Here is a 25,987-nt window from a genome sequence, read left to right as displayed (position 1 = left end):
GATTGGGAAAAAAATCACTCTAATAGCACCATCTTGTGGACAGTAATGAAAAGTTTTATTTATTTATTTATTTATTTATTTATTTATTTTAAATCAATCTTTATTGTTCATATTATTACAAAGGTTCCTCATTTCTTCCCCCCTCCACCAGGTTCCCACCCCACCCTCCGTCCCTTCCCCACCCCCCATTGTCCTCATCCATAGGAGCATAGTTTATGTTCAGTCTCTTCCCGCATCCACCACTCCCTCTTTCCCCAAGAACTGTCAGTCTACTCCCCTCCCATATCACCAACTCTACTACAATCAACAGCTAATATTGTTCATCAGGTTTTTCAATCTCCTTTTTTTTTTTTAATTAATAAACTTTTACACTTCTAAGAATAAATTTTAAGATCTAATAATTTTAAACCTTGTATTTTTCTGCCCTGGGAATTGAGAAGCAAACTTGTTTACATGTAAACTTGCCCTTAGGCTATCAAAAGGTGTAGCCATTCAAATGTAAATGAACACATTGTTTAAAGATAGCTGCTGGTTGGAATTGGATTACCTGTTCTGGGTGGGAAGGGCTTGTCCTCCCCTTTCTCCATTAAAATTAAGGTGTTAGCTTTAAAAATTCTTTTTGGCAAGAGACCTTAAACTTTCAGAACTTTAAATTTTTCAGATAGCAAATCAGTTACTTAGCATTTTCTCAAATTAATAATACCTCCACATGCCCAAGGATACACTTCACACAAAAGACATTTCCAAATAGATCAACCAACCTCATCCAGACTCCACACAAGGCACTCACAGATCAACACCCCAGCGCTATACTAACTCAATACATCCAGATCTAAGCCTTCATCACTTGATTCAGCAGACCCTCAAGTTCCCCCAAAAGTTTCCAGCCATGTCTGAGAAGCAGCCCTGGGGCGTGGGCAGGCAAGTAGCAAGCTGTTTCGGGCCTGGCTGGTCTGGGCCTGGCCTCTGTTGCTCTGGTCTGCTCCACAACCAGCTGCTCTGGGTCTGGCCACTGCTGCTCCCGGCCTGGTTGCTGCTGCTCAAGGCCTGGCTGCTCCCGGCCTGGGTGCTGCTGCTCTGGGCCTGGCCGCTCCCAACCTGGCTGCTCCGGGCTTGGTTGCTGCTGCTTGGGCCTGGCTGCTCCCAACCTGGATGCTCTGGGCCTGGCTGCTCTGGGGCCTGGCTGCTGCTGCTCTGGGGCCTGGCTGCTGCTGCTCTGGGCCTGGCTGCCACTGCCTTGTGCCTGGCCACTCTGGGCCTGGCCGCTGCTGTTCCAACATTCTGTCTCCCCCCCCCCCTTTTTTTTTTTTAAACGCATTTATGTTGCAATGTTGGCTGCTGAGTTGAGTTCTGTCTTAGTCTTTGATTTTTCAAGATCTTCTTTGTATTCTTTCTTAAGTAATTTTACTATCTTTTGCTATAACTTGATTTCTTCACATTGAAAACTTCTTTAGTTTCTTCCTCCTCGTCCTGGAAGCTCAGCAGGCTGGCCTGCGGCACCCCTTTGTTCTCCCCGGCCTCCTGCATGGCTTCAGCCTGTTTCTGGGGTCAGTACAGCCCAGGAAGCAGCCCCCGGCCTCGGCTCCATAGCCTGCGATCAGCGGTCGAGGGTCCAGTGGCACTCCCCGCCCCCCCCGGGGGGCCTATCGCCTGGCACCCCCCTCCCCTTCCCCCAAGGCCCCGTCGCCCGGCTCCTTGCCTGCGCCCAGCTGGTGTGTGGCAGCGGCTCCTGCTCCTCATCCCATTCCTCCCAGTCTGGAGCTTTATTCTCCTTCCGCTAGGGGAGTCTAGCATCAGAGTCAACAGACTGTCCTTTGCACGACTGCGGGGGGTCTGCCCCTTGCTTCTCTCCTGGGACTCCGCCTCACAGCCCCGTCTCCCTCTGTTTCAGCCTGGGTCCCCATGGTCTGGCCTAGAACTGGGGTTCAGAGCAGTCAGAACTGGGGCTCAGCACAGCCGGAGGTTTTGTTTCCTTCCCGACAGGGCAATCCAGCATCAGAGCCAACATTCCTTCCTTTGTGCGCAATGTGCGCAACTCCTGGGGCTCCGCTTTTCGCTGCTCCCCTGGGATTCCGCCTCACAGCCCCATCTCCCCCTGCCTGAGCCTGGGTCCCCAGGGTCTGGCCCAGAACTGGGGCTCAGCGCTGCCGGTTCTGGGGTTCAGCCCAGTCCAGGGCCTTTATTTCCTTCCTGCTAGGGAACGCCAGGCAGGCACCCAGCCTTCTCCTCCTCTCTGGCTCAGTCCTCTGCACATGCGCGCTTGCGTGCGAGCAGCATGTCTCCGTACCTTAGGCTTTTTCAGCTCCTCTGATTTTCCTCTGGTTTTCTCTTTCCTTCTTGTTGTAGAATTTTCAGTCAGTTGACTACCTGTAGCTCTGGGCAATGTCCATTTTATATTTTAGTTGTATTCCATTGAAATTGTTGTGTGCGGCTGCGGTTAGGTGTTTACCTGTGCATCCATCTTGGATCCTCCTATTTATTTGTTTATTTATTTTTTAAATTGGGTTCAATAACAAAAACCTGAAGACATACAAAGTTCTCCAGAGGGTTTACCAGTTATCAGCCACCCTGAGTCCTTCTGGAAGGAGAGGGGATGTGCATGTATTCAACAGAGTTGAAGTTAAACTGAATATCATGAAAATAACTGACTGGATTAAATAATAAACTTAATCCTCTGGTTGATTTTAACACAAAGAGTCATTGACTGAAAATCATTAATTAATTCATTCATCCATTAGAAAGAGAGTCCCACAACTTGCAGAAGCTTTGGGCTCACATAACCAAACCAGAAGCTTGAAAATACCTTTTAGTTGGGTATCACTGATGGCCACCTCTATCTGGCTGTGTGTTCTCTGCCTCCTTTCTAGGCTGTTACTAGTCAAGAACTTCATTTGACTATTGACACTGGAATTCCTCAGGGCTTAGTTGTAGGTCCAGCTCCCTTCTTGCTTCATAGCTTTCTTAGGCAATTTTATTTCAGACCATCATGTTATTATCAGTGACTTCCACATATATTCCTCTGGTCCAAACTTCTTCTCTTGTATCCCAGGTCCTTAATTTAATGCAATATTTTAAAAAAATGATTTTTAGAGAGAGAGGAAGGGAAAGGATAGAGAAATAGAAACACTGATGAGAGAGAAACATCATCGGCCTCCTGCAGGCTCACTGAGGATTGAGCTTGAAACCTGGGCATGTGTCCTGACCGAGAAGTGAACCAGTGATCTCTTGGTTCCTGAGTCAATCCAGCTGGGCTCTAATGCACTCTTTAAAAATAAAATTCTTTCTTGTTTAAACTTCCAGTGGTCACCAACCGGTGGTCCATGGACCACTAGTAGTCCAAGAGGTTCAAAAGGTTGGCGACCGCTGGTTAAAGTATTACATATGTCTCCTTTTTCCTCCATTAACCTCTCCCTGGCCACTCCCACCCCCCATCACATGCCCTCACCCCCCAACTGTCTGTGTCCATGGGATATGCTTATATGCATGCATACAAGTCCTTTGGTTGCTCTTTTACTCTCCTCCCTCTCCCCCCCAACTGCTTACCTGAGGTTGGATGGCCTGTCAATGCTTCTATGTTTCTGTATCTGCTTTTGTTCATCAGTTTATGTTGTTCATTATATTTTACAAATGAGCGATCAATTCATATTTATCTTTCTCTGACAGGCTTATTTTGCTTAGTATAATGCTTTCCAGGTCCATCCATGCTGTTGCAAATGATAAAAGTTCCTTCTTTTTTACAACAGCGTATTATTCCATTGTGTATGCTATATACCACCATTTTCTTCACTCATCTGCTGATGGGCACTTAGATTGTTTCCAAATCTTAACTATGGTAAATTGTGCTGCTATGAACATAGGGGTGCATATATCCTTTCTGACTGGTGTTTTCGTTTTCTTGGGATATAGTCTTAGAAGTGATATTACTGGGTCAAATGGAAGTTCCATTTTTAATTTTTTGAGGAAATTTTGAGGAAGTTCCATTTTTAATTTTTTAAGGAAATGCCATACATGAATTTCACAGTGGCTGCACCACACTGTATTCCCACCAGCAGTGCATAAGCGTTCTTTTTTCTCCATATCCTCACCAGCACTTATTGGTTGATTTGTTGATGATAGCCATTCTGACAGGTGTGAGGTTGTACCTCATTGCCGTTTTGATTTGCATGTCTCAGATGATTAGTGATTTTGAGCATATTTTCATATGGCTCTTGGCCTTCTGTAAGTCCTCTTTTGAAAAGTATCTATTTAAGTTCTTTGCCCATGTTTTAATTGGATTGTTTATCTTCCTTTTGTTAAGTTGTATGAATTCCCTAGAAATTTGAGAGATTAAACCCTTATCGGATATAACATTGGCAAATATATTCTCCCATGCAGTGGGCTCTCTTATTGTGTTGATGATTTCTGTGAAGAAGCTTTTTATTTTGATGTAATCCCATTTGTTTATTTTCTCCTTAGTTTCCATTGCCCTAGGAGCTCGGTAAATATATTGCTACAACATAAGTCTGATATTTTGCTGCCTATTGATTCTTCTAAGATTTTTATGGTTTCCCATCTTACATTTAAGTTTTTTTTAACCATTTTGAGTTTATTTTTGTGTATGGTGCAAGTTGGTGGTCTAGCTTAATTTTTTTGCATGTATCTGTTTCATTTTCCCAACACCATTAATTGAAGAGACTGTCTTGACTCCATTGTATACACTTGCCTCCTTTGTCAAATATTAATTGAGCATAATGGCTTGGGTCGATTTCTGGGTTCTCTGTTCTGTTCCATTGGTCTATATGTCTGTTCTTGTGCCAGTAACAAGCTGTTTTGAGAACAGTGGCTTTGTAGCATAGCTTGATAGCTAGTATTGCAATCCCTCCAACTTTGTTTTTCTCTGATGTACTCTTCTATCTCTCCATATAAATGTCATTCCTGAGCCCTTCTTCTCCGTCATTTCCACCCCCCTGCAATCAATCTCTTGCCCTTGTCTATTTTACCCCCAAGTGTTATTTGCTCTACGTTTATTGCTGCCCCTCTACTCTGGTCCTGTCTTGCCTAGTCGTTGCTATAGCTTTCTAACTAGTCTCTGCATTGACTCTGGGTTCCCCTCCAACCCATTCTCCACACTGAACCATTTTTTTTCAAAATGCAAAATTTACCAGGCCACTTAAAATCTTCCGAGATTGCCCATGCCTCTCATCTACCCTGCCTGTGGTGGTGCTTACCTGCCCCTCCCACTGCCTCTCCACCATCTCCACCCTGTTCTCTGCATGGCAGCCACTGGGGCTTCTCTGTTCCTCAGGCCCATTCACCACAGGGATTTGTACCTTCATCCTCTTCCCCTCTCCTAGTAATCTCTACTCAGCCTTCCAAATGCAGCTTAACTGTCTATTCCTCAGAGATGCTGTTTCATAAACTTCCAGGCCTTTATTACAAGATATTACTCATCAGAAACCCCTGCCCTCCAAACCCTTGTCTCACTTTTTAAAAAATATATATATTTTATTGATTTTCTTACAGAGAGGAAGGGAAAGAGAAAGAGAGCTAGAAATATCGATGAGAGTGAAACATCGACCAGCTGCCTCTTGCATACCCGCTACTGGGTATGTGTCCGCAATCAATGTACATGCCCTTGGCTGGAATCGAACCTGGGACCTTTCAGTCCACAGACCAACGCTCTACCACTGAGCCAAAAACGGTTTTGGCCTCGTCTCACTTTTCAAGTTTATATACATTAAGGTGTTTTTATTATTCCCATTGTCATGGCCTCAGAAGAGCCGAAGCTCTGTGAGAGAGGAGGGGCCACAGCTGGCTTTGCTCACTGTTTTTCCTGCCTCCACTTGGCACTCAGGGCAGGTTTAAAAAGCTTCCCCAATGAAGGAACAGTTGTGTCTCTAGGTCCCTGACAAGGCATTTGAAACAGTCAACAATGTCCATACTTTGTTACTCACTTAAAAATAAAATCAGGTTCAGGTGTGACTGAAGTTTGCATGTTACCTGTACAGCACGAAGCCAACCCAGCCAGTGCTAGGTGAAGGGGATCGCAGGCCTGCCTGTCCCCTGGCCTGATCCCACCTGGTCTTTTAACATTGGTGAGTACACATTTGGAAAAATGTTATATGCATCTTCTTTAAGAACAAACAATAATTTTGAGGGACATTCCATTCCAAGTCAGTATTTGAGAAAAAGAAAAGCTTTTGCTATCTCCTTCAGGGTTCAGTCCCATTAAAAACAGTCAGTTTAGGTAACTATTCAGGAAAATCATGATCCTTGTCTTCAAGCAAATGGCTTTTGCCTGCTCCATATTTGAGAATCTGAATGGACCATTAGTCAGTTTTCTCAAAACACAGGAAGTTCAAAGGTAAATTGATGGTCCCAGGAAATTTCTAGCTACTTTTAAATAACTTTTTACCTTAAAAACATTTCAATTATTACTGGGTGCCCTGTTTATAAGGTAAAATAAAAACTATTTTTTACTGAACATTGACATATAAAGTTATTAATACCTTTATATATATAAAAATTATTATACCTTTATGTATAAAACATACTTAACCTTTGCAGTATTATTTTACTCATTTAAAGATTTGTTCCAAGAATAATTTAAGTACAACGTATAAAATATGGCAAAATAATATATATTAATATTATAAATAAATTAAAATTTAAAAGCAAAATATAATAGGGACAGAAAATAAGTTCAGAAACTAGGTCAATTACAAATGCTTTTGTAAGAAAGAACACCATTAGGGTGGGGTCTACACAACCGCTACCTGCCCTTCCTTCTGCAGGAACCGAGGGTCCTGTGCGCAGTGCTAGAGGGTGAGCTGTGATGGGTGTAAGAGTCATGGACCCCTCACTGGACCATTCTTGTTATAAAGGAATGCCCTGGTTGTGTGAGACGCTTGTAGTGAGATCTCGTATTTGTGGCTGGGCTCTTGCTAGGATTCTTTTGGCAATAGCTTTCCAGCAGTCCACTCCAAAGGGACATTTTGCTAGAGATAACTCCCTGTCCCTAAAACAAAAACAGGCTGCACAGAGAAAACACAATATTGCTATATTAAGACCAAATGAGACACAGGGTCTGTAGGGATTCATCTGTTTGCCCAATGTAGTTAAAATCCTGAATGAAAATACCCATGATACAGATGTTGTAATCAGCAACCCATGCCAAATTGGCTTTCTCTTTTGATGTAATTTATTACTTGCCTTGAAGTTTCATTTTCTGCATGCTCCCTAAGTTAAAACATTTTTCTTTTAACCAAAAGAAAATGCATTAACAAATTACTTTGGAAAATATGTGCAGAAAGTTGTTATTTACAAACTAACCTTTGGCTTGTGTGTGAGTTGGCAGACCTGGGGGTGGGTAGGAAAAGGTGTAGGCAGTTTCAATGTGTTCCCTTTTCTAAGGGAATATGTCTTACTCTGTGTATTTCTTCAGGAAAAATGTAGGCATTCAACAGGACAGGGAAAGATCAGATTCTCAAAAGAATTGTTTCCTCTAAACACTGAAAGCAACTGCAGAGGGCTTAACAGAGACAAAAAATGACATAAGGAGAGATTTTATTTTTTAATTTAATTTTATCTAGGAACCAGACTTCTTTCTGTTTGTCTGTCTATGTATCTATGAACAGCTTATAAAGAAAAGAAACAAACAGCACTGAAAGGTTGTCTCTTTCTGTGTGCTTGCCATGACTGTTTGAATCCACAAGTTCACTGCTACGGATGCCAGCCCACCAGGAATAGCACCCACATCAAGCCTGACGAAGCCCATTTATCATTTTAATGACAAGAACTTGCTAATGTGGGCACATGAAATGTAACCTTGGAAAGGCATGCTCTCCACACCAGGAGGTCTTTGAGAAACTTGAGTTCTTGCCAGAACTAAAAGTTTGATGCATTACCAATGACTTCATCCCAAGTGAAAGCTAGCTTCCCACTCCGTCAGCCTCGGGCAGAATCACACCAAGAAAGGACAATTGGAAATAGCACGCAGGAAAGAGACTTCATTTTCTCTTTTGAATAACATAAAAGAAGTAGTCTACATGTATATAGAGGATGCAGCTCCCAGACCCTGCAGTAAGGGCCCATGTTTCTCCTACAACTGCAGAGGGCTTAACACACAGTGCCCCAAATTATAATGGGGTTTTTCTGTGGGCAATGTAGATGTGAAATGATCTTCCCCCAGATTAATCTTGTATCCCATCATTCTGACACTTCATTGCACATCCTGGCTTTCTCTTTAGAAAAAGGGAACAGTTTCATTCCAGTTAATGGTGGCTTCTCTCCACTTGGTTCTGATTACCATCTCCACTGGAGAACATCGTCTTCCTGGTCCATGTTCCTCCTCACGTTGGTCTCTTTCCCAGTGATGGGAGTGAGTATCTGGGGGAGAAACAGCTGACACTTAGACCCCAACCTATGCGCACTGTTCCAGAGGAAGCCAGGAAGGAAAGCAAACAGGGGGGGTGGGCAGCATGTGTTCCTAAAACCATAAGCAGAGGGAGATGGTATGTAGAAAAATTGGGTTGTTTTGTATTTTGGAACATGAATATTGATAAGTCATTTAATGAACGTGACAATACTATGATTTAACCTAGAGCAAGGTGTAGGTCACTGGATGTTGTCAGAAAAAAAAATCAAAAAACACAAAAAGCAAACAAACAAAAACAGGTAAAGTGGAATGCTATGACCTCTTCAATGCTTCTGTGAAATTTTGGGTGAAGAGCAAGGTATTCTGGTAAGGTAACCAAGAACTGTGTTCAAGACCCAGATTTGTTGCATGCAACAGTTGAGAAGGCACTGAACATCTCTCAGCTTCCTTTAGTCAATTGGTAACTATTGGCCACCTCTGTTTCCTCCATGTAAAAATAGAAACTAGTACCTACCTCATATGACTGTTGGGAGAATTTGATGGGATAATGTATGCAAAGCTTTCAACTCAGTGCCCACAACAGAATGCTTGCCATGCATGTAAGCTAATAAAAAAAATGATGCTTTCCTCAAAGAAGACAGTAAAGTAGAAATGATAATATATTTTAAGGAACATATTGTCCATACTCCACTAAATTAAATAGGTTATATTTTTAAGAATTAAAGAAAAAGAATCAGTAGCTGCACAGATAAGCCAGTCACAGATAAGCTGCACAGATAAGCCAGTCACTAAGATACTTCTCCAGATTTAGACTTAATAATAACAGGCCTGTGATCCCCATACAAAGAGTCAGATTTGAAATCTACAGATGCTGTTCTCATCACTTTTATTCCCTTGTCCAAAGGGTCAGTGTTTAAAGCCATCTTAAGGTTAGTCTTTTCCCGCATGAGCTAAAAGAAGAAGATGGTTGAAATTGCAGTGAGATGACCATGCGGTTGCTTGTCCCATTGGACTAGAACCTCCTGATGTTTGCAGGACTGTACCTTAGTCTTGTTGCTTTCCTGGTGTTCAGCACAGTGCCTGACACTTAGTAGGCCTTCATAAAGGCTTTGTGAGCTAATCTGAACAGAAATGCACCATCAGATTGGTTACTTATGTCACTGGATGCTCCTCTGACTTGGGTCAGGAATAGCATTGGCCAGAGGGAACCCTCTCCTCCCAATTGTTTTAGCGGTTCTTTCCTCAGGCATGAAATGCCACATGCTCAAAGACAAATGGCCCTGGAGAAGGCTTTTTGGAAATTTGACTCCATCTTTTGTTTTTCCTCTAACCTATAAGTTATTTGTTCCTCTGTGCTTCTAAGCCCCTGCTCTATTTATAGCTGGCTTAGAATTCCCAGGTTACAGTGCAGGGTTCAGGCCCGTGGAGCTCATGCAGGGTTTCCTTTCAGATAGCAAGCCTAAGCATCCGCTGCAGACCTAGCATGAATATCCACACCGCTGCTAAATGTCTCTTTGAGCCCATTAAAGCACACGGCCTATGGAGTCAGAAATGCTCACCCACTGTAAGACGGGCAGGCTTTTTCTGGAAGGGCTGCCCACAGTACCAGTGCAGATCAAACCGCCGCTCCGCTTTCCAGTCTGCTAGGAGCTGCCTGTTTGTGCTAAAAAGGACACTGTAGCTTCCATTGATGTTGCACAGCCAAATGGGCAATTTGGGAGTCTTCAGCATGCTGCCCACCTGGGAGGGGAAGCACAGGTAGGTGAATAAATAGCTTTTGCCGTCTTTGTGGCCAATGCTGACGCAGCCTCGTGATCAAAAAGCAGCTTAGACACCTCGCTGCACCTGTAGCGGAGAGGGGCTCTGCGGAAGGGAGGCTGGAAAGGAAGCTTTGTGAATGAATTTACATTGATGATGGTGCATTCTGCCAGTCATGCTGGTTTTTATCTCAATGAATTTTATTTTAAAATTAGGGGCCCAGTGCAGGAATTCCTGCACTTTTAAAGGAACTGTGGGCCTCAAGGCTGCATGGGCACAGGGGTGGGACTTGGTCCATCCTCCACACCTGGTCTCCTGTCTGCCCACAGCCCAGCTCCCACCACCACTGCTCCTGATACCGTTGCTCCCACGTGCTGACAGTGCCAGCCCTGCTAGCACCTGCTGACTATGCAGAGCGATTGGGTCTAGCATGCTGATTGCCCCTCAGGAGCATGGGGAGGTGGAGGTGATTGGGTGGCAGTTGCTGTTTGCACCTGCTGATGGTGCCGAGTGATCAGGACTAGTGCTGGGAGCCAGCAGCAGGTGCAAGTAGTGGCTCTGGCACTGGCAGGGGGGGACCATGGTGCCTGGGAGCAAAAAATTTTCAATAACCACTAGAGGCTTTCCCCATGACAGTGATTGGTGCCCTACCTTGGTCTGGCACCCCTGTTCATCTGCTTCACCATACTGCTGTAGCTGATGCCTGCCATGTTCTATGCTCTGCTGCCTGCTGCTGATGCCCACCATGTTCTACGTGAACCCCTGGTGGTCAGCGCATGCCATAGCAACTGGTTGTTCTGCTGTTCAGTCTATTTGCATATTAGGATTTTATATATATAGATGTTTGAGGATGGCCTCACGGAGGAGGTGACAACACCTTAGTCTGGTTTTGAAGTGAGGTAGAGAGCACAAAGATAAATTGAAATATAGATGGAGGTGGAACAAGAGAACTCCCACTTGTGTTTACTGACTAGTGTAATGACTCCTGTTCCCAAGATGGGACAGACTGCATTCGGCAGGTGGTCAGACTTCTAGCAACACTAACTGTTTAGAATATGAGGAAAACATTATTTAGGATATAGAAATATAGGATATTTAGGATATAGAAATATAGTGGATCAGATTCACAAAAGCATCACTCTGGGGCCCAGAGTAAAAGGAGCCAGCACATTTCAGTAGTCCCTGAAGGTATCATGCTATTGTAGCACACTTCTATTAATGATAGCTACTCTTTTGTTTAAAGAGGCAGGGAAGCAAATGTTTTTTAAAAGATTGCCATTAAACTTCATTAACATAAAAACAATTCTTTCCTACTTAGAGAAACATGAGCTACATGGCTAAACCTCTGTCATGTCCAGGTGATGCCAGACAGCCCAATGGGACCCTCTGCCCTGGCATGTCTTCCCATGACAGTAAAATCTGATTCTGTCTCTTTCCTCCTCAGTCCTCAGAGTTGTACTGCATGTTCAGGAACATATTCTGTCTTATGGAAAATCTAGCTTTGAAAAATTATCACGTGTTTTATAAACACAAGCATTAAAGGCTAATGACTTGATATTTTGATTTCTCAATAGTTCTATTCCAATCTCTTTGTTTTTCTTTAAATTCTTCAGTGTGGGTGAATCAGAGATGCTTTTGTCTTTAAGCTTTTCACTTGGCACTACCACAGAAAAATTACATAACTATACTTGAAAGAAATGACCACAGTTTTAATTGATAGTAAAAAAGGGGGTGCAAGCCTAGCACCCCAATCTGGATCTACTCATAGTGGGTACAGGGTTTGCTCATCTCTTCACACTTCAGTTGGCCCCTTGGGGCTGCATATAACAGGAGCATCTTCCATATCAAACATGGGGCAAGTTGCTCACTGGATGGAAATAAAACAACAAGGATGTGTCTTTGAAGCAGCCATGTAAGGTAACCTTCCAGATCAACCCCAAAGTTCTGAGTAACATTCTAGCCATTCTTTAGTTATAACTTAAGCACTTTATTTCTTAAGCCTTCTTGTAATGGCACCTTTTATACTAAGGTTACATATAATCCAGGATCCAGAGGACATGGAATTCTTAGGATTAGAAAATTTGGGTAAACTAATTAGGAATCGAGGACTCCTCATAATAAAATGCTACTCAGGGGGAACTTCAGGTGGACATTCTGGCTGATTTTAAGCAAGTGAGTGCTCCTGTAAAGTATGTCTGGTTGATGTAATAGATTATAGATACGTATGATATTGCTTCACAGAACGTTTGTGAGGTAGGAAAATTCAGCTGGCACTCCGATAACATGCTCTGTAAGGACCTGATAGCACACTAGTGTCACTTTATGCAGCAGGCAGTTTTCTTTCCTGGACTCGAAGCTATTCAAGATTTAATTAGAGTAGGACAAAAAAGAAGGATGGTTGACCCTTGAACAATGCAGTGAGGGGATAGTAGCGCTGACCCTTGACCCTTGGAAAACCTGTGTATAACTTTTAACTCCCTCAAAACTGAAGTTGTCCCTCAGTATCAGCGGGGGATGGAGATGGTTTCAGCTCCCCTTAGCTGAATGCTGAGCCCCCTATATAAAATGGTGTGGATCAATGCATATAATTGGCCCTCCACATCCAGACTCCCAACTGCTGATCAAAAGCAGATATTTGTTGAAAAATATCCACGCATAAGTGGATGGTGGAGTTCAAACCCATGTTGTTCAAGGGTCAGAGTTATAAATACAATAACCTCTAACCCCAAAGTGATCAGACAGAGACCCCATGCTGAGCAGACAGAGCCTTGCTTGCCTTGGGAGATGCTGCTGAGAAGGAAAATGCCATGTGTGGCTGTCATGGTACTTTGGGTATGAACTCAAAGAGGCGGGCCTCCCGATTACACTGAGAAACTCCTGGCTTACAGTTCGGTCTTCAAAAACACAGCAAAGCACCCTCCCCCCAGCTGAATCCAACCACATACTCCACTCCCTTCTTTTCTCGGCAGACCACATAATCTATCTGACTGGAATTTTTAGTCAAGAGTTTGCATTGTTTTTAGGTAGTTTATTAGCTACCCCTCCCCCAAAGCAGGATTCTAAATATGTTTTACTGGTGAGATTCTACCAGTGCAGAATTGGTGCATGCTGCCTTGTTGCCATGGTAAAGAGGAAATTAAATTGTGATACAGTGGTGCTATAAATAAAATACCTTCCTTCTTAAGTTTACTCATTGTGTAATGTAGGTTCAACATTACATGCAGCAACCGAGCCTTTCATAACATGTATTGTTTAAGACAATGTCAAATTACAAGGACAAGAGAAAGGATGGACAGATTCTAACATTAGAGGGCAAGAACTGAGTCCCTGAAATTCTGTTTTCATGCCCTCTAGAACAATGGCACATAGAATGTGCCTTTGCATAATGAACTTGATATCGTCAGTCCCAAGGCCCCAGTCTGGTAATCTGAACAGAAGAAAGGAGTTGGAAACCTTGTGCTTTCTTTGCTGATTCCTGGGGATGACACACATGCATAACTGTTAAAGGCCTCTCTTGTCTCTGCCACCAAGAACAGAGTTGATGTACCCTCTGTGAGTGCATGCACTGTGCTGTTGTGTGTATAAGACACTTTCTCAGCAACTCAGGGGCAGAATGCACAGGGGCAGCTCCATTTGGTACTTTTATGGTTGGCGTTTAATCATTCTCTTTAAAGGAAAATGTAACGAGGGAAGAGCTACAGCTGGGAGGGGCTGTGCTCTGCTGGGGAGTCATTCCAGCAGACCTGACTGGCTTCAGTCCCTTCTGAAATCAGCGTTGGTTTTTCTTCTCAGTGGCAGGTGCGAAGATAATATGAACCTCCTAAGGCTTTCCAGATGGTGTTAGATTCAAACTGCTTTATGTTCTCACTCAACTATTGGAACCTCACACTCAAACCAGGACCTTCAAATAGAAAAATGATGGGAGGTTTCTGAACAGCCTCATCCTGTGAGTCCTGGCTGTGTTCCGTGGACATTGCCAGTCTGGTGGCTCTGGGGCTTGCTATGTCATCTAATGAGAGCTCCATTAAAAAAATCTCACCCACTGGGCTGTGACATTGGGTCTGAAAGTCATGTGTTTTTGCAGCCTCTGCAATTTTGTCACAGACAAAGGAGTTATTCACTTGATATATTATAGATTTTTTGTATTATAGATTCACTATAGATATTAAAGATTAGGGAATATGAGTCTGCATCTACATATAAATCTATCTATCTATCTATCTATCTATCTATCTCTACACTAATAAAAGAGAAACATGCAAACTGACCATTTCTCTGCTATGCCCACCAGCCAATCAGGAGCAAGTATGCAAATTAGCCCAACAAAGATGGCGGTGGCCATGGAGCTGGAGCAAGCAGGAGACTTGGTTGCCCCTGGTGATGGAGGAAGCCAAGCTTCTTTCCTGCCTTGGCTGCTCAAGGAGTGGCTGGAGGAAAAATGAATAAATAAAAAGAGGGGCTGGGAGCGTGGGTTGTCGGGGAGCATGGCCAGCCTGAAAATGGTCCTCAGCCCCTTACCCAGGCTGGCCAGGCACCCCAGTGGGGACCCCCACCCTGAAGGGGGTATGGCTAACTTAAAAACAGCCCTCAGCCCCTCACCCAGGCTGGCCACGACCCCCAGCAAGGACCCTTACCCCATGGAGGCATGGCCAGCCTGCAAACCTCCACAGCCCCCTCACCCAGGCTGCCCCATGCCCCAAAGGAACTCCCATCCTGATCCAGGACACCCTTCAGGGCAAACCAGCCTGCCCCCACCCATGCACCAGGCCTCTATACTAATAAAATGGTAATATGCTAATTAGACTGGAAGACTTTCCAGAAGACCTTCCGGACATTCTTCTGGACAAAGCCATGGTGGTGGGGCCAAGGTAGAGGAGGTTAGAGGCCAAGAGGGGAGGGCAATTGTGGGTGATCAGGCTGGCAGGGGAGGGAGGTAGTTTGGAGTAAGCAGGCCAACAGGGGGGCAGTTAGGGGCAAGCAGGCCAGCAGGGGTCAGTTGGGGGTGAGCACACTGGCATGAGGGGCAGTTGGGGGTGATCAGGCTGGCAGGGGGCATTTGGGGGTTAGCAGGCTGGCAGGCAGAATGGTTAGGGGCAATCAGGCAGACAGGCAGGTGATATATATATATATATATATATATATATATATATATATATATATATATATATATGATAGACTATAAAAAAAAGCACTTAGATTATAATTCCAAGAGTGGGCATTTTGTATTTACCACTTATCAGAAAATGAGTAAGGATGATAATGCCAGGCAGCATGGCACCGTGGGTGGAAGGTGGGCTTTGACTGTACATAGAACTGGGATCACAAGTCTGGTTCTGTCACTGACCTAGCTGATAGCCTAGTGCAAGTCTCTATCCCTTTCTCAGCCAGGGGTTTCTCATCTCTAAATGAATGACCGAACAACAGACACTGGACTTAAACTTACACTGATTGTAACTTTAAGTGGAAGTGATTAAATAAAATAAGGTGTCATTGCAAGTGGCTCAGAGAGAGCCCAGCATATAGGACACATTCACAACAGTGAATAAATAAGCTTCATATACATAGTAGTCCTCATTAAATGCCATCAATAGGTTCTGAAACTTGAAGTAAAAAGGCGTATAACGAAATCAGTTTTAGCCTAGACTAGTTGATATAAACAAGAGTTAAACTTCTATGGCATCTTATGAATGTAACTTAAACAACATTGAACAAAATGGTGTTATTTGGTTATTTGAGGATCTGTAGTACTTTCTTTAATTACCATTTTCTTTACCCTTTTTATTTTAAAAATATATTTTTATTGATTTTAGAGAGGAAGGGACAGAGAGAGAGAGAGAGAAAGAGAGAGAGAGAGAGAGACATCAATGATGAGAGAGAATCATTGATTGGCAAGTCTCCTGTATGCCCCCCACTGGGGATCGAACTCACAACCCTGGCATGTGCCCTGACCAGGAATTGAACCTGGTGGTTCATAGGTTTATGCTCAACCACTGAGCCATGCTGGCTGGGCTATAATTATTTTAATAATATAGATGAGTTATGTATTACTTTTATCCTAAAATAATAAGCTGATATAGAAAGAATAAAAAACACCTTTGGATAAAATAAACTTTGTATGTGTACAAGTATATGTCTAACACATTCATATATCCCAGCAGTTCAAGGAATAAAACTAGCTGCCAGCTGTATTTGCTCTTTAATACATTTATTCTGAAACACAACTTCAAGAGCATGACAGAGATAACTTAATAAACATCCTCAGGGTTGTGGGCCATTAATGCACAATTTCAGTCAGTTTTCACTGTGGCCAGGATTCACAGGAGTCTCCTTGGGGACAGAACACCAAGTCCAAAAGGAAGGATGGGAAACCACATTAGCCACTTTCGAAAAGATGAAAGCAGCATAGGCTTGATTTCTATGTAGACACAGAGCTAACCCGAGCATTCCCGTCCTTTGCCTACATTCATCTGTGGGCAAGCATCGCAATGGCAGCCCTGCGGTCCGTACCTCTTGCCTTCTTCCCAGCAGGAAAGCTCTTATTTCTTATGCCTCAGCCTCTTCACTGGCTTTAGGTTCTGCCAAACATCCACCTAATGTTTTTTTTAATTTTTATTGGATGATCTTCTTCCATTATTTCTTTCTTTTTTAAAATTTGAAGAAAATCTTTATTGTTATAAGTATTACATATGTCCCCTTCCCTCCCCCTCATTGATTCCCTTCTAGCCTGCTTCTCCCTCCCCGACCCCCGGCCTTCATAACACTGTTGTCAGTGACCATGGGTTTTACATATTGCATACAAGTTCTTTGGTTGACCTCTTGCCACCCACCCACCCACCCCTGCCTTTCCTCTGAGGTTCAACAGTCTGTTCAATGCTTCTCTGTCTCTGGATCTATTTTTGTTCATCAGTTTATGTTGTTCATTATATTCCACAAATGAGTGATATCATATTATATTTATCTTTCTCCTACTGGCTCATTTCACTTAACATAATGCTCTCCAGGTCCATCCATGCTATTGCAAATGGTAAGAGTTTCTTCTTTTTACAGCAGCATAATGTTCCATTGCATAAATGTACCACTGTTTTCTAATCCACTAATCTGCTGATGGGGATTTAGGCTGTTTCCGAGTCTTAGCTATGGTGAATTGTGCTGCTATGAACGTAGGCAAGGGCTGTTTCTGACATGCTACAGGATCTTCTCACTTTTACACCAGGTTTCCACTGTGTGGAACAAGTGCCTACTGGTGGCGTGTGGCATGAAGTCAGAGGTAAAAAGGGAAACTTTGAAAACAAAACATGTTTATATATTTAAATATGCATTAGGAAAGAAAACAGCACGTCAAGTCTGTGGTTTGTATTATTGTTGCAGAAAAGGTTAGATTCAATTTTTTTTTAGATTTAAATTTTAAAAGTGAGTTGGTTTAAATAAAAATATTAAGTCAATAATAGCAGAGATGGTGTGGAGAGACAACAAACTTGTGAATTATCTACTCAAATGACTGAATTATGAGACACTGTTTTAAATATTTTTAGTTGATAATGAGAATAGAGTGAATTAATATTGTAAAAGAGCTTTGTAAAGTAGACAAAGCATTAAATTGTTGTTGTGAGTTTTGTGCCACCACTCCTTGAAACGTGTCATGCCATTTTCCTCCAAACAGAGTCTCAGCATATTACTGGGCTCTGATTGATAGAGTGCTTGACCATGGACATTTTATATATATCACAAATTCTAAGATGAATTTCTAAATATCTGGGACAAGTGACTATGAACTTTATAATAATAGCAGATCCAGTTTCTATCCAGGGTGTATTCAAAGTACAGTGGGACCCTTTGCATCCATTAAATATAATGAAGGACAATTACTGCTGATGTGTAAAGATATTTGGGTTAAATGAGAAAAGCAGATTTCAAGAGAGTAGAATGGAACATATTTAGATTACATGATCTCACTCATATGTAGGATATAATGAACAACATAAACTGATGAATAAAAATAGATCCAGAACTAAAGAAACACTGAATAGATGGTCCAACTTCAGAGAGAAGGCAGTGGAGGAGTGGGGATAAGAGATCAACCAAAAGACTTGTATGCATGTAGATATGGACACTGAGGTGGTGGGGGCTTGTTTTGGGCAGTGGGAGTGGTTGTGTGTGGTTAATCGAGGGAAAAGGAGACATGTGTAATACTTTAAACAATAAAAAAGAAAAATGGGTGGAAATAAAACAGAAAAATAGGTGAGAAAAAAAAGAAAAGATGGAACATATTTATATTAGAAAGAAGAAGAGAAGGATCTATTTGTGAAAGGATTGACCCAAGTGATAGGATTGGATTCATCTTTTTTACTTTTAGATTTTCTGTCTCTCCTCATTTTTCTGTGATGAATTTAGATTTCAAACTCGAGGAATAACATTTGTATACAAAACACACATGACTGTCCTGACACCATTGGATGCTGGGTTTGTATCTATTGTAAAATGCTGATTTCACACAGCTGGAGCCCTCAGTGGGCGGGAAGGTGCATGGCGCTGTGGGTACAGGACTTGTCAGGTGCATGGCCCTGTGCACACGGAGGGATTGCGAACTGGGACAGGGAGCATGAGGGGCGGGATGGCACTGAGCCACAGGCCTCTTTGGTGCTGCTGGTCAGGAGACATTGGGGATGGCAAGGCCTGGGGATTTCTGTCACTATCATATTGCATTACATCACAACAAGTTCAAGGCCACTCCAGAGAATTAGTTGCTTTTCACATTGCCTTCCTGGGTCTCAGAATAAAAATTTTTGTGAAAATAGAATAAAAGCACCTTTGATTTGTGGTCTGGGTGAGTCTATCTGCTTTCTTACTCTCTCCTGTTTGTTTTGTGGAATGTCATCTTGCTGAACTTGCTCGTTGTGCCTTTCAATAGCACGTTATTCTTTCTAGTTGTCACAGGCTGTAAAGCCCCTGAGTGGGAAAGCTTGTGAGGGGAGTTTCAGAAGTGGGCACTCTTCACTGTTTTGTGCACCTGAAACTAATATAAAATAACATTGACTATCAACTGTAATCTATATATATATGTGTATATATATATATATATATATATATATATATATATGTATAAAAAGCCAACAACAGGAATGCTGGAACAACTGAAATGACCGGAATGACCTGTCACTATGGCAGACAACCGGCCGATTGGGGGCGAGTCTGTCTGGCCAATCTCCTGAGTCCTCTCACCCCCCACCGGCCTGGCCCCCATCAGCCTCCATCGGGACGAGACAGTGGACCCCACCCATGCACGAATCCGTGCACTGATCCTCTAGTGTGTGTGTATATATATATATATATATATATATATATATATATATATATATATATAAGCTTAAGCGACCATTAAGACTGAATGATCAGAATGACTGGTTGCTATGATGCACACTGACCACCAGGGGGCAGGTGCTAAATGCAGGAGCACCTCCCTCAACCAGCGAATCTCCTGCAGTCCCTCCCACCAGCAGACCCTGATCTCCTGATTGGGGCCAAGCCCCAGTCTGGGATAGGAAACTGGGGGTGGGTGGCAGTGGACATGGCCCCTTTCCCAAAAGGAACAAGGGCTGGCTCCCTCCTTGGGGCTAGTGGCCAACTTCCTACAGTCCCTCCCCCCAACCAGCAAACCTCCCATAGTCCCTTCCCCTGTCCCTCTCCTTGGCCAGCAGGACCTGTCCCTCCCCCCAGCCGGCAAGCCCTGGTGGTAGCACAGCAGTGAGGGAAGAAGGAGGGGGGAGGAAGGGAACTGTGCGGTGGTGGAGTGCTGATGGTGGGCATTGTCATCCAGCATCCGTTTCTTCCGCACCTGGCCTGGCAACCATTGCCTCCTTTCCTGACCCCACTGGGGCCTTTGGGCTCTGGGCTGGGACAGGAACCGGAAGTGGGTAGTGGCGGATGCAGCCTCTTTCCCAGGGGTCCAAAGGCTGACTTCCTCCTCAGGGCTGGCAGCCAACATCCATGGTCCCTCCCCTCCCCCCTCCACCTGGCCAGCAGGCCCCAATTGGCCTGGCCCCAATAGGTTCTGATCACCGGCCAATCCGAGGGACCACACCCATGCACAAATTTCATGCACTAGGCCTCTAGTTGAAAATAAAATTTAAAAAACCCAAGGGTTTCCCTTTATCCCCCAGTGATATATTTTTTTTTAAGGCTTTGAGCAATAGATAAAATGTATTTGTTCATTTTCATAAATAAAGGATTGAGAAGATATCCACCAGCTATTGACCATACTGATTTCTGAAAAGGGGCTCTATAGCTGGATGGGATGCCAGAGGACTTTCTTTTTATCTGTATATTTCAGGGTTTTTTTTGTTTGTTTGTCTGTTTGTTTGTTTTTAATCCTCACCCGAAGTTATTTTTCCATTGATTTTTAGAGAGAGTGGAAGAGAGAGGGAAAAACACAGTAATATCTATGTGAGAGAAACACATTGGCAGGTTTCCTCTTGCACGAGCCCCAACCAAGTCCTGGTATGGGGAGGAGCCTGCAACCAAGATATGTGCCCTCCACCAGAATCAAACCTGGGATCCTTCAATCCGCAGGCCAACACTCTATCCACTGAGCCAAACCAGCTAGGGCTATTTCAGGTTTATTTATTTTTTAATATTGCATATTAATTGTATTATTTATACTCTCTCTATATCTATATTAATAAAAGGGTAATATGCTAACTAGATTAGATGTCTTGCGATGTGATACCAGATGTTCTTCCTGACAAAGCTGGGGCTGGAGGGAAGCCAGCCTGGGTCCCCAGTGCCTACGGGTAGCCAGAGGAGGAAACCTGGGTCCTGGGTGCCAGAGGGAAGGCCATGCTGGCAGCTGGGGGAAGGAAGGCTTACTCTTGGACAGATTTTTGTGCATCAGGACTCTAGTAAAATGCATAAAATAAAATATTAAGTAAGTAGAGTGGCTATTTCTGTTTAGGCCTGAAAGTGTGTGTGTGTGTGTGTGTGTGTGTGTGTGTGTGTGTGGTGGGTGGGAGGTATGCAGGAAAGGGTAAAAGTAAGATCACACTTGAACTACCTTAACATAGAGACTTAAACATGTCAAAATATTGGCACTTGATCATGCAGTTGAGAATCAGGAGCACTCACCTGGGAAAGCCCATCCTCTGAGGTGCGCTTCCCCCACTGCAAATAGCCAATGTCACTGCGTGCTGGGACTCCATGTAGCATTTCTTGAGACTTCCCATTTTGACAGCCATTAAAGACATGTGGACTTGCTCTTCCAGTTAAAACCATGTTCAAAACTGCCTAGTGACACAGTTTATAAATACTACATTTTAGATAGCAATGGCACAAGGACTTAATTTCTTTTTCCTTTAAATAATCATTTTTAAGTTACCATTTTTATTGAAAATAATGAAATCACACAATACATAATTCTGGGAAAATGTATGTCATTAACATTTTAGGGTTAAAACAACTGTTTTTCTTGAGCCAGAGTCCATAACTTCCCGTGTGCCCCACTTGGAACCTGTTGCTCACCCTCCCTTTACATTCCTTTAAAACTTTGGTTTCCATGGTTAAGATGTAAGAAGCCCAAGACTAATATGTTGTTATAGCACTTTTCTTTAAGTTATTAGGGATTCCTGGTGGGTCTTGACAAAATATTTTTGGGAGGTGAAGGAGGTATTAGGGGATAAATGGTGATGGAAGGAGACTTGACTTGGGGGGTGGTGAACACACAATACAGTGTACAGATGATGTGCTGTAGAACTGTGCACTTGAAATCTCTATAATTTTGTTAACAGTGTCCCCCCAATAAATTTGAAAAAAAAAGGGGGGGGGAAAAGAACATTTTCGAATGTTTCTAGAATTTCAGGGATAGAGGCTGCTCAGAGGTAAACTAGAAGGGACTGTAATGGGAACTGGAAGGTCAAATCTAATAACAGACTCAGGGCAGCATCTTAGTCTTTCAAGGGTAAGTTGATGTCTCTTCAATTAAGAGAATATGCTCATTTTTAAAAATGCCTAATTCACATTCTACAACAGAAGCCAGTCTTCCACCCTACCTGCCTGCATAGGAAGCCTCCAGCATTTGGTTGTAGCAGATGAATGGTGGAGACATCCAGGTCCTTCTGAAGCCTGCAGAATGGGAGATGCCATCAGCATTTGGTCAGTGAGGTTGACTGTGCCGAGGCCCTGCAGCCTCTCCTCCCTCCAGCACAACACAAAGCGGCGGTCACATGGGCTTGCCTGGTCACTGTCCCTCCCATGTGCCTTCCCTGTCTCCTTCTCTCACAGGAAAACTTCTAGGTCTGGGGCTGCATAGGAACAGCTATGGGTGCAGGTGGGAGAAGCCAGTGATAAGTGGTGAGGGAGAAGCTACAGACCTCATGCGTTAGAATCCCTGTATATGCTCCAATGCTGGGCTCAGTAGAGAAACTGCTCTGGGACAAGGGATGCTTGGCTGAGGGTGGTGACAGGTGACCACTCCAGAGAGAACTGGCCAAGGCAGAATTGAACAGACTGTTTAAGTGGAAAACAACAGCTTGGGGGTTGAGCTCTTTTCTTGGCTATAGAAGGGCAGCCTCTACTGTTTCATTAGAGACCAGGGGTTGGGTTTCTACCCTGGACAATGTTAAAGTCAAGGTGCAGCGTGGCTCCTGTTGTTACTGAGAGGAAGGTGCTGGTACGAGAGCTGTATGTGTCTTTGACAGAACCTATTCCCAGGACTAGAGGGCACTCCCTTTTGTGAATAAGTCGCAGAGACTAGCTCAAGCATGGCAAATGCCTTGATGGCATCAGGTACAATTCAGGGCAGTGCTTTCCAAAGTATGGCACAATTTTGGATGATACAGAGATGAGCATTTAAAAATTTTTATAGTGATGTTTTTAACACTTATTTTCTTCAGCAAACCAAATACGCATTTTAAAGGATATTAATGTTTAGAAAGAAGTTAATATTTAAATGTGTGTTGATTTAAAGCAAGCTTAAGCAAATAACAATAATATAGACCACAAAAATGGGGTGGAGATATACAAAAGACAGGTTTCAGGAATACTGCTTCAGGACTTGTAATTCTTCCCTTCTGGGGGCTCTCTAGCTCTCACAAAGCTTACCTCTCTTTCAGTCTACTTCTAAGAAGTCTCCCTAGACTCTCATAACTGCTGGGCACCCTTCCTCCTCTGGAATCCACTGGATTAATTGTCTTCACTCCTCATTTGGCCCATCAAGTACCAGCTGGGACTGCCCAGGCTCTCTGTGGACCTCTCCTCTTTTCCAGACTGGCACCTGCAGGAGGCCAGGGTCCTATCTTCTTTTATTTGGATTTCCCACAGTGTGAATAACAGGACTTTGAATATCACAGAGGCAAAATAAATACTTGAAAATCTATTTTCTGTCCATATAAGTAATAAAACATTTTATATGAAAATTGTACAAATAAGCTTTGTTGTCTGCCTATATTTATAACCACAAAAAGAACCCTAGGACTGTAACACAAAAGCAGATTCAGTTTCCTGACAGTCATTTACCCATTACTATGGCCAAACTGATTATAGAAAAGGATGTATCAATAGCAAGAGCATCCACTAGAAAAAAATTGCCCTCATGTTTCTAGTAGGCAAGAAAGTATTCTCCAACACCAGAGTACATGGTTTATGTGACCCCAGAGCCAAAAGAAATGCTGGGTAAATATTTGTAGAACTTACCTTTCAAATGTTCTGGAGAAGATCAGGCTGTAAAGAAATAGGATGACACCATGGCTTCCTTCCCCACTGAACTATTTGGAAAACAAGGGAAAAGCACATTTGCCTCCAAACAAAGATTTATTTATTTATTTATTTATTTGAATTCATGGATTTGCTGCCTGAGAGATTTCTTTTCTAGCCATTTAAAAGGTAGCTGGAGCTCTCTTTGCCCCCCCCCCCCCCCCCCCGGATCTATCTCCATTCTCAAATGCATTCTCCTTCCTGCTTCCAGCCTGCCAATGATAACATCATTCTCTCCATTTTCAACCTTTCTTTCTTTCCTCCACTTCTGTCTTATGATTTTCTTCAAACTATGGCTAAGATGTAGCGTATCTTTCCTCTCCATTTTTTTGGGTCCATCCTAGCCCATGTCCCAGGGCTGCTCTTGGCTGGCCCCTGCCCAGCCTCTCCTTAGTCAGTGAATCCCTCTTGATTGCACTTCAACCTATAACAACAATTAAACTCAGGCGAAGTGTGTGTGTGGGGGGGGGGGGGGGGGGAGATGAGGAGGGGAGTGGGGTGGGATGAAGATGAGAGGCTTTATAGAAATACAGACCTGGAGTTATACAGACCTAGGTTCAGAACCAGTTCTACTACTTACTAACTCAGAGTTGTCTAACTTATTTGAGCTCAATCTCCTCATCTAAAATTGCATATAAAAAAACCTATTCTGCCAGGTTTGTTGCAAAAGTGAAATGACATAATAATACAAATACCTGCCTTGATTCTCAGAAGGAAATGTGCTAGGTCCCAGTACCTGTTCTTTTCTGAGGCACTTCTCCTGTCTCTTCCCTTGGCAGGTTGCTTTTCTGCTCAGAACCTTCTGAAGGTGCCCTGTGATCTCCAGGATCAAATCCAAATTGACCAGCTAACATTCAGGGCCTTTCTTCTCTGACCTTATCGTAGTTTTTGGTCAACACTCTACCTGCTGCAAAGAAGCTCCTTGGCTGGCTTTTGAGATACCAGTGCTTTGGCACCGCACTTCTTCCTCTTTCTCTCCTACCACCCATTTTCCTTACGAAATCCATGTCTAACTGAGCCCACCAGGATAAGCTAGGATACCCTCCTGTTATCAGAATCTTAAGCTTCATCAGAGCCCTTCATACCTGTAGGTAACATCATTCACTCCAACACAACTTGTCTAATGGGAATCACACTCAGCTAACTAATGACATGCCAAGCTATAGGTCTAGAGCAGACAAGTTTTCTGATTTTTTTTTTTTTTGGGGGGGGGGAGCTAAAGTTCAGGTTTTTATGTGGGATTTCCTGATTGGTTTTGACAATTGCTGACTCAAAATTAAAAAAAAAAAAAAAAACTAACCGTGTGGGTTAATGCTACAGATACAGTATTGCTTTCCTAGCTCTGCAATAACAAACTACTAAAAGTCTAAATTACTTACAACAATAGGACACTATTCTCTCCTGGTTCTGGAGGTCAGAAGTCTTAACTGAAGGTGTCAGAACAAGGCTGTGCTCTCTCTCCAAGATCCCTCCTTGATCTTCCCAGCTTCTGGTGGCTGCTGGCAATCCCTGGTGTCCCTTGATCTGGGAGATGCATTACCCCTGTTTCTGTTTCCATCATCACAGGGTGCTCTCCCTGCATGTCCGGATCTGTGCCCTAATTTCCTTCTTATAAAAACACAAGTCATTGCATTAGGGCCACTCCAATCCAGCAGGACTCATCTCAACTTGACTGCATCTGCAAAGACCCTGTTTCCAAATCAGAGCACACTCATCAGTCCTGGGAGTTAGGACTTGAACATATCATTTTGGAGGGATGCACTTCAACCTATAACAACAAGTCTGCTGCTCACATGTAGCCCTCAGACTCCTCACTTGAGATCTGTGCTTTAAACTAGGACACAGGACTGGTGCATTTTCAGAGTGAATGGGGTTTGGTAAACGTCTGAATGGGGGTTGATCACAATGAGTGGCCTCTGGTCAGAAAGCACCCTTCAGAATATGTGCATCAAGTTCCCCCTCGGGAAATGGGGCCAACCCATCCTCAGTGCGGCTATGGAAAGGGTCAGCTTGGGTCGCTTGATGCAGGCAGCTCTGTGCGGAGCCCACCTGTGATGCACAGCCTGCTTCTGCTTAGGGCCTTTGTTAGTTTTTCCTATCCTTTGATGGGGAAAGCCTGTGTGGAGCTCCATG

General features: G+C 43.4%; 1 protein-coding gene across 1 annotated transcript in view; it reads right to left on the bottom strand.

The window, feature by feature from the left end:
• Window positions 1-8,224: 8,224 nt before the first annotated feature.
• MINDY4B (MINDY family member 4B) overlaps window positions 8,225-25,987 on the bottom strand; it is a gene marked incomplete at both ends in the record, with an annotated part of 36,181 nt that continues 18,418 nt past the window's right edge. Inside the window, 5 exons of the mRNA XM_084870752.1 lie at window positions 8,225-8,367; window positions 9,916-10,096; window positions 21,233-21,391; window positions 22,153-22,225; window positions 23,795-23,865. Coding sequence (XP_084726878.1) covers window positions 8,225-8,367; window positions 9,916-10,096; window positions 21,233-21,391; window positions 22,153-22,225; window positions 23,795-23,865 — 627 coding nt within the window. The remainder of the gene's footprint in view (window positions 8,368-9,915; window positions 10,097-21,232; window positions 21,392-22,152; window positions 22,226-23,794; window positions 23,866-25,987) is intronic.

The sequence above is a fragment of the Pipistrellus hanaki genome (genome assembly GCF_964339955.1).
Source record: "Pipistrellus hanaki genome assembly, chromosome: 2".
In the NCBI taxonomy this organism is placed as follows: domain Eukaryota; kingdom Metazoa; phylum Chordata; class Mammalia; order Chiroptera; family Vespertilionidae; genus Pipistrellus; species Pipistrellus hanaki.
This window is presented reverse-complemented; position numbering and strand designations above follow the sequence as displayed.